The 9,628-nt window shown below is 43.2% G+C and overlaps 1 protein-coding gene across 3 annotated transcripts in view; it reads left to right on the forward strand.

Moving 5' to 3' along the window:
* Positions 1–5,749, forward strand: part of CFAP47 (cilia and flagella associated protein 47) — a 183,807-nt gene extending 178,058 nt beyond the window's left edge. For all 3 annotated transcript variants that reach the window (XM_053386956.1, XM_053386957.1, XM_053386958.1), the window contains 2 exons: positions 4,540–4,708; positions 5,422–5,749. In XM_053386956.1, coding sequence (XP_053242931.1) covers positions 4,540–4,708; positions 5,422–5,631 — 379 coding nt within the window. In that variant the 3' untranslated portion in view covers positions 5,632–5,749. The remainder of the gene's footprint in view (positions 1–4,539; positions 4,709–5,421) is intronic.
* Positions 5,750–9,628: the final 3,879 nt, after the last annotated feature.

Below are 9,628 nucleotides of genomic sequence, written 5' to 3' on the forward strand. Positions count from 1 at the left end.
CAAATACACATATTTTACACATCACAGATCTAAATTGTGGGGTACATTACTACTTTCAAGATAGTGGCAATTAGTACTACTTTTAATGCTTTTATATAGGACAGGGATAAAGAACTGGATCTGCCCATATCTGGTCCACCCTCTGCATCCCACTTTTGGCAGATGTGAACAGCCATCCATCATAGAACATCATGGGACACCCAGCCAGATCGGCGGGGTAGAAATAATAAATTATTATTATTATTATTATTATTATTATTATTATTATTATTATTAGATGTCAGGTGATTGAGACTTCAGGGAAAGAATCAGTAGTGCACTCAAAGCATGCTACTGATTTTTTCCTCTCAGCCCCACTTGTATTCAAGCTATGGCTGCAAGTATTAATGCCAAAAGTTGGGCTTAAATTCAGCACCAACTGCAAGGCCCACTCTTGGTAGGGATCAACTGCACTCAAGAGCTCAGACTGAGTGAAAAGAATCCCAGCAGGTCTTCCAGTTTGAGCCCAATTTAAAAGGCATGGAATGCAAGCCCCACTTGCCAAGGAACAGTCAAGAGTGTGCATCAAACCCCTTACCTTTTCCTTTGCACCCATGGCTTTACTAGACGTCACATGCTGCCCTAGGGTCTTCTGGGGGAAAGGTGGGATATTCTGTATTTAATAAATAAATAAACAAACATGACAGCATGCATGGGGCAGATAAGGGTGACTGGGGTGAAATGTCATTTATCAAATAGGACACATACTGCATTTGTCCCAGGAAACTAATACTTCATTTTATTCATTATTCTGGTTGTCATCCCTCCTGGTTTTGCTGAATAAGCATTTTTATAGTGCTGCCAGGAGAAGCTTAATTCCTTTGGCTTGCTATCAGATGAAGAATTGCCAGAATGTGGAATTCCCTATACTTTTTAAATCCTGAAAGTCTCAGGGAAGCTCAGACTTCTCTGTTTTCCTTAGATGTGATTAGGGCTTTTTTTCAGCCAGAACTCACCAGAACTCAGTTCTGGCACCTCTCAGGTAGGCACCATTGCCACTCTAAGAGAATGAGGGAGGTGTTCATGGTGAGTTCCTGCACCTTTCACCCCCTAGAAAATCAGCACTGGGTCTGATGATTGCAATATTTATACCCACTCACCAGAAAGTAATAGTTGAAGCGCCATGGTGCTGTACTATAAGCACAAGACAATGTAATTGAAGTATGGCAAGTCTCACTGGGAAAAGCAGCACTTATTTCCTACCCCAACCATATTTTTGCTGGTTGGCCATTTATTTCAAAAGTCAGAAAGAAATGAGTCATGGGATCATACTAATGATAAATATAGTAAGCTTGTATCATGTTGAAAACTATATAGTGGTACCTTGGGTTAAGTACTTAATTCATTCTGGAGGTCTGTTCTTAACCTGAAACTCTTAACCTGAAATACCACTTTAGCTAATGGGGCCTCCTGCTGCTGCCGCACCACCGGAGCACGATTTCTGTTCTCATCTTGAAGCAGAGTTCTTAACCCGAGGTAATATTTCTGGGTTAGCAGAGTCTGTAACCTGAAGTGTCTGGAACCCAAGGTACCACTGTATACAAAAAGACACACCAGTGGTACCTCGGGTTAAGTTCTTAATTCATTCTGGAGGTCCGTTCTTAACCCGAAACCGTTCTTAACCTAACCTTTTGCTAATGGGCTCCCACTGCCACTGCACCGCCAGCATGTGACTTCTGTTCTTATCCTGGGGCAAAGTTCTCAACCCAAGGTACTATTTCTGGGTTAGCGGAGTCTGTAACCTGAAGCGTCCTTAACCTGAAGTGTCTGTAACCTGAGGTACCACTGTATATGTTTTCACTGTCTAAATGAGAACATTGACAGAAATAGGCACCCCAAACCTTAGCAGCTGTTCAGTGGGCATGCATACATACATACATACATACATACATACATATATATCAGGTCTCTGCCAGATTTTATGAAGAAGTAGGGAAAGTAAGAAAAGAATCAAGTCCCTAGTAGAGTATGGTGTGTGGGGGTATATAAGTACAGTGGTTAATATAAACCTGCTGTGAGCAAAATGTTACTCATGTGTATAGCAATATTTCCTTGATACTGAAAAATACTTAAAACTTCTTATTGGAAAATGGCGCTATGGAAGCACCAAGGTAATATTGGCCCCTGGCTGGGTTACCTAACAGTGTAACCAACCTTTATTTCATTAAGGGGTTTTGAGCTTTCTCTCCAAAAGTGCAGTGGGTCATCCATAGAGCTGAAATATCTTTCGTTGTCTAAACTTCATGCCCCAGAGTGATTGATTAAAGCAAAGTTTCTCTTGGACAGGTACATAATGCAATCAATGATGATAAATGATGGGCCCTTTATACTCCTGTAGTTATGTCATCATTTTCTTGAAAAGTGCCTATCAACTATCTTGCGTTTGTCATATTAAACTTTACCACTGTAAATTATCTCATGATAATAAGACTACCTTGAAATGTGCATTTCAAACAATACTCAATTGCTTTTTTCTTTTTTCAAAGAGTCCATTCTTAACCTTTAATAATTTTTGCTCCTCAAAAAGCTTTTTATATACATAAAAAGAAGGGAATCGTGGAATTGAAAAAGTAATTTATAATTATCTGACAAATTAAATGGCTTTGCCCATATAATGTACTTATTTTTTTATTTCTGTGGACCTGGATCAAATTGTCCTGTTCAGCCATCCTACTTCTATGTTTAATCAACATGCAGGGGGGAGCGGGAAGACAAGCCCACTAACTCCTCCCTCCTTGCCCTCCATGAGTTGAATGGGTAACAAATGCAGCAGGGAGCCTTTTCAGCTCATAGAAGATTCCCACATCTTGATTTTCCAGGATTTTAAATCACACAGGGAGCCTCCACTAGTAAAGAAGACCCCCTGTTGAAGTTATCCCTCCGATTTATGGAGGGGGGTTGGAATGGGAAAGCAGAGTTAGGGAGCTCCCCCTTACTTGTTAATTAAACACAGAACACCTAAAGAAGCCTTGCTTTTGTTGGGAACTGTATTTTGAGTTAGAGATTGCATTGTTTATATAAAAAATGACTGTGTACAGAAGGAAAATACAGTAATCAGTGCAATATTCGCTTTGAAATACCAAGTGACCCAGTTTACCTTTGCGACATGTTCTTTAGAAAATAATTAATATAATTGGGTATAATCTAATAAACTTGAGAACACATCCACGGATGTATGAATAATGTAGAGGGCCTAATAATAATATTTGGGGATTATTATTATTATTTTGCAGAGAACTACTTTGCAATCATAAATTGCTTCAAGAGCCAAGATTACTTTAGTTGTAATAATCAAAAACTGCTACAAAATAAGCACCGGCTCAATTAAGAATACATATGGGTCTTTAGGATGAGGTCTGTCTTTAGCCGTGTACTATCAGTGCCATGAAATAGTGGGCTTGTGCTGGATTTACAAATTCTGGAAGCAAAAACTATTCGCAGGATAGTAATAGACCATTCCCTAATCCATGTGGGGATGTTTTTTATACAGTAAGTCTGGTCTGCAGTAGCAGGAACTGAAAGCAGCAACAACATGTTCTAGCACAGGCTTCCTCAACCTCAGCCCTCCAGATGTTTTTGGTCTACAACTCCCATGATCCCTAGCTAGCAGGACCATTGGTCAGGGATGCTGGAAATTGTAGTCTCAAAACATCTGGACGGCCGAGGTTGAGGAAGCCTGTTCTAGCATGTCTACCCACTCTTTTAGGGTCAGTGTTTTTATTTATTCCCTAAAGGCAAGTTGGGCAAATTTTTCTCTGGTTACTGAGCAATCCAGTATTTTATTACTATCACAAGAAGTACCCTTAGGCTCATGATGTGCTACAACACTAATCTGGGTGACGTTGGCCTTCATTTCCTATTTGATGTTTTGGTTTGATCCGTTACTGCCCTGGAACCTGCAGAGAGAGGTGGTGAATGGAGAATTGCATTTTCTCATTTCTCCAGCTGATTCCGAGGCACAACTCTGCCCTATCCTACAGGAAGGATGTCACCAACATTTCCTAGAATGCAAGGTTCTGAACTCTTACTGACTGGCCTCTTATATGCTGGCCAAATAACCTTTCCAGTAGGGCTTGTTTGTTTTTTAAGTTAGGACTTATTAGGTAAATGATTTTCCTAACCAATTGTGTTTTAGATTCTTGAAGCTGCTATTACTACGGTAAGTGTGTGTGTGTGTGTGTGTGTGTGTGTGTGTGTGTGCAGCTTCTCCTTACTTTGGAAGATTCCCAGATTCCTTGAAAGAAGTGTGGTAGATTGAATGGAACACATTTCCCTCCTTCTGTCCAAGTAAGGAGGAAACCACTAGTTAGATTAGTTAGTCTCTCCAATAGGCAGGCTAAGAAAAGCAGTATATGTACGAAGTTGAACAGCAGGAAGCACAGCTATAAGGCACCATTAATGTTTCATTGCTGATCTCCTGTAGCAGAATACCAATTATTTAGGACTACCATTGCATGGTGATAAATGTTGTATGATATATTTTGAATGCTCTTCACTTAGGTACCCAGAGCCTTACACGGCATACTTCCTAACAGGCAGCGATCCAGAATTTGCTGTATCGCCTCAAGCTGGGGAACTTCTTCCACTTGACTCGACAGGAACCTGGATCACTGTTGGATTCAAGCCTAATATGTACAGCAAGAAACACACCGCAACATTAGTAATACAGGTGAGCCCTGACAATGGGATTCCTGATAAGGGACTTTACTGTAGTAAGCTCATGGACTTAAGGATTTTTTTCTCTAAAATAAATGCTTATAAAATATCCTTTCTGTGGCTAGATATCTCCTTCTAGTGAAATGGGTCAGCTCTGCTATAAAGAAGGTACCTGAAAATGACTTTTGTTCTTGGTTGCTGTAGTATCCATATCACACTCCATCCATGTACAGAATTTACAGTGCGGAATTCTGAGTTGCCTTTCCTACCCATAGTGTGAGATGACTCACTTGACCCAAACAAAGATGCTAGAAGTTGATGCTGTTTATTTCAAGCACCCCATTAATCCCTGGGGTACAAATAAAGCCAGCAGCCCATTTATTATTTCTGCTTACTTCCTGCTGTGAACTAATTCCCTCAGAAGCTGCATCTCAAACTGTTGAGCATTAACAAGAGTTTTGATTACCTAGGGCGCTAGACAGTATACATATTTCTAATGCTCTGCTCTTAGTTCATAAAACGAAATGTTCTGCCTTGCTTTATTATTGCATGGTAATGTTTTTTTGCACCATGGTACAGTTCCGGTAATGTGGCTTTTTGAGGCACCCCCTACGCTGGGAACAATAAATGACCTAATTACACACATTGTGGCAGATAGCTGTTGTCTGCTTCACAGTAATAGACTATGAACTCATTTCTAGTGAAATTTCTCTTTGGTGCTTTCAGACCACAGCAATGCAATGGATGTATGAGATCAACGGCCTGCCCCCACAAACTGTACCACCAAGTTCATCAGCAAAAGTTGACTGCAGGAATACCTATGTCAGATCAGCTACGGTGCAACAACGCAACTTTGTACGGGAAAATATGAAGCTGTTATCCACTGGCGTGTCCTCCACCATTAAAGGAGCACCTCTCGTTCTAAGAGCAAAATAAAGCATAATGCCCTCATTTTATAATTTTTTTTATTTTTTAGAAGAGTTGTATTTACTCAGACTAAATACTTTATACATAGTGAATTGTAAAACAATAAATTTTGTAACAATTCTAGTGAGCAACTCAGTGTAGAGTTTGTTTTACCTACTTGGGAGAATGTGTTGGGAATTTTTGCTGAGTTTCCCTGATCAAGTGGTGATAGCATATTAACATAAAAATACTGCAAGATCTGCAGTGTCCTAACATTGGAATAGCACTGTGTCATTTTTAGGATAGCCACAATAGAAAAACCAAGCCCCCCAAGTATAGGGTACCATTGCAATCTACTATTGGTATTGCTGAAGTTAATTAAGCACTTGGTTAGGGGCTTCCCAGAATCAAAGTCATTTAATTAACCAATGCATGTGCCACATTGAATACTAATGCAATTTTATTAATACTAGTTCAATACAGGTGGTTTTTAAAAATACTTTTTGTTGCTTCCTACTTGTATCCTTTTTGACTTTCTGTAAACTAAGAACTACAAATTTTAAAAGTTGTTTCGAGCATTGCAAACAGCAAGGGCGCTTGGTAATGCCTGCCCCGCAGGATGCATTTATAATATTGATGGTGTGGAACTGGTAGGAGCTACTGATTTACTGTCTCTGCTGTGTCAGCTTCGTTGGCAAGAGTACAGTGAAATTATATCAGTAGCACAAGAACTGTGGAATTCTGGCTGAGCTATCCTTGGCAGAGAAGTGGGGGAAGATGCTGTAAGACACACTTAAATTCATTCAGTCGTGAAGACCGCAGGGATCTGGGTCAGCCTGCAACATACATTAGAGCATTCAACAAGTGGCACTTTCTTACAGTGAGATAAAATGAATGGGCATTATGTGGGTGCAGTGATGTATGGATTATGTCCCTACCTAGCAATCCTAATAGCCTAGATCAGCAATGCTGTGATCTGAAGCTTTAGGATATGTTGACATTGGGGTTTTGTCTAGGACTTAGATGTACTCATTCTTTGCATATGACCTCCGCAGGAAGCAGGGCAACAGGAGTGCTAAACCCTTTCATTCCAGCAAGAATTGGTAGAGTGAGGGAAGGCTCCAGAGTGTGCATATGTCGGGGGGGGGGGAGCCAAAATCCTCACAACATTGTGACTGTCTTTCATGATTGGCCCTAAAAGAACAAGTTCACAATGGAGAAACCTGGATTGTACAAGGCAGTTGAGCCATTTAATTTAGACCACATCCTTCCTCTTTCTCCACCCAGATATTCTAGCACAGGGGTGTCAAACTCAAATTCATCGGGGGCCGCATCAGCAGTTTGGTCACCCTCAAAGGGCCGGTTGTATCTGTAGGACTATGTATGGTGCATGTATGGGGACATATTTATACTACTGCTGGCATTATATCACTCCGTTTCTCCTCTCTTCTACAATGGGGATAACCATGGCCTACCTCCTAGGATTGTTTTGAGATCACATTAAGTGTGTGCAGTCGGGTACTGCTGCTGCAAGGCTGAAAACAAGAAACCAGCTCCCTAAAATACAAGCTGGCAATAGCCCATTATGTGGGTCAGAGGCGGCTCTGGTGCAAGTTCAGCTTTTCTGCGGAGCTCAGAGAGGTGTTTGCCACCCTAACCCACCACGCTCCGTTGGCCCCAGTGTCTGTTGCGTGTGCCGGGGGGGACGATTGCCACGAGGCTTCCGGCAGGTGCTTCACCCAGGAGGGAGAGGGCCCAGCCTGCCTCCATCTCTTACGGCCCCGCACCCCAGGGACCAGGCCGGGCTGTGCCAAGCCTGCAAAGGAAAAGCACAGACTGCTTTAATATCCCCATGTGCTTGCTGACAGCCTCCCACTCCACAGCACTGCCAAGGTGCTGTGGCACGGGTGGCACGGGCCAGCAGCAGCAGCAGGTGACACAACTTCGGCTGCCATCTCTCCAGCAGAGCGAGACGCCGACGCTGACGCTGCTCGGCTTCCTCCAGCCAAGCTTCCCCTGGCGCGCGGGTTTTGCGTTCGTGCTCTCTTTCTTTTTTGCAGCAGCGACCTTGCTCAGCCAGCACCCGTTACGCGTGGGTTGCTTGGAGGGGGGCGCGCACAGAGCGACCCGCTCTGCTTTCCGAGCCAACCCTCCTCCAGCCCACCTTAACAAGGGCCTAGGCTTGCTAACTTTGCGGCTAGACCTCGGTGTTTGTACACACTGCAGAAAATGTGCAGGACTTTAAAGGTGCAGCGACCCTCTCGCATCCAGCCTGCCTTTCTGGGAGGAGAGGAGGAGGAGGCGGCGGCGGCGGCGGCGGCGGCGGGCGAGTCACCCGTGCAAGAGGGAAGAGTGAGCGATGGCCCGGGATCAGGCCTCTCCGATCAGGGCCAAAGGTGAACAGAGGGAGGGAGGGAGAAAAGGATCCTTAGCCTCGTGCGCAGTGGCGGCTCTTACGCACGCGGACCCCGCGATGGCGCAGCCGGTGTCGTGTGCTTTGCTCCGTCCAAGCGGGCAAAGCGAGGGCGGAGAGCCAGGAAGCAGTCCGCATTTCCCAGAAGCAAGCGCCGCAATGGGTACTGCGAGCCAGACAGGCCTTGACAGCGGAGGGCGGGCTCGATTCAGGGCTTGGCGAGGAGGAGAGGGAGAAACCCGAAAGGGCACCGCGCGGCTGGGTTGGGTTGCAAATCAAGCGCGTGAAAGGGTTGCCTTTTGCAGAGCCGGACAGGCGCGGAAGGAGCGTTCCTGCCTTTGTCATTGATAAAAGGGCTTGTGGGGGAAGGGGGGCGGCCCTTACGGACACCAGGAATTGCTGGCTACACGGGCCACATGATGAGGTCTGGCAGGCCGGATTCGACCCGCGGGCCTTGTGTTTGACACCCGTGTTCTAGCACATCCCTATAAATTTTACTGATGCTCTGCCAAGGATGGATTTGTTTCACACAGACCTCTCCAGGAGTTTTCATCTGTGCCCTAACACTTTCTGCTTCCGCTGTTGCTGCGCAACCCTATATGACTATCACACTTGCACCTACTCCACTGGTGCAATTATGTGGCTACCTCAAGACTCACCCTGCCATAATTAACATAACCTCCCCTGGGCATAATTACCCAGATCTCTTCCCTTAACTTCTATTTTGGGGAAGAAGGGGTTATTCTAAGTGTGGTCTTTTGGATCATCCAGTATAGATTGGAAAAAGGTGGTGCTGGGTTAGCTTGACTAGAACCATAAAACCACATTAAAAGAACTCTGTAAATGCTATTTTACCCACAGTTTAACCAGTATATTTTAATTGCAAATCTGAAGGGTGAAAAATAAGAATGGCATTTGCTGGCTTCCTTGGTCTGAAATGAGCAAGAAAAATAGTTAAAATCAAAATATTTCAATAGGACTGCAACAGGTAAATCTAATATTTATAATAAAAAAGATAAATATCAAAGCACATCCAGGGTGTTTATCTGCCTGCTAGATATTTAATAATGGTATTTCTCCCTGCAGTGACTTCTTGCTCTAAAATAAATGACTGAACAGTGTCTTATTGCTGACACAGATCACAGTTTGTTGCTAATGGAATGTTAACTGCTTTTTAAATAACTCTGAATAAATCTGCTGATCCATAAGATTCATCAGAAAGAAATTCAATTCATCTCTTGGCTCTGTTGCCTGCGCTGACATTAAACATATTCCTCCATAGTTTACTTCACTCTGGACTCATAATGCCACTATCAGCACCCGGTTTGCAACAGGACAGTTTAACAGAAGGACTGTGACACATTAATAATATAATGTGAAATAGAGATGATATCTAAAAGGAGGTGAGGGCCTCAAAAACATTTTCTCGACTCCTATATATGCAGACCCAGAGCCTTCTGCAAACTAAAAACGAACACAGAGAAAATATATAATGGTCCTATGAAAAGCAATCATATAGAGGAGTTTGCATCTTTAAAAAGGTTTTGAAGTTAAGAGAGGCCAAAATTACACAACAAATCTTTCTTTTTGTATCTCATTTAAAACATATACTGC

Source organism: Podarcis raffonei, chromosome 4 (genome assembly GCF_027172205.1).
Source record: "Podarcis raffonei isolate rPodRaf1 chromosome 4, rPodRaf1.pri, whole genome shotgun sequence".
NCBI lineage: Eukaryota > Metazoa > Chordata > Lepidosauria > Squamata > Lacertidae > Podarcis > Podarcis raffonei.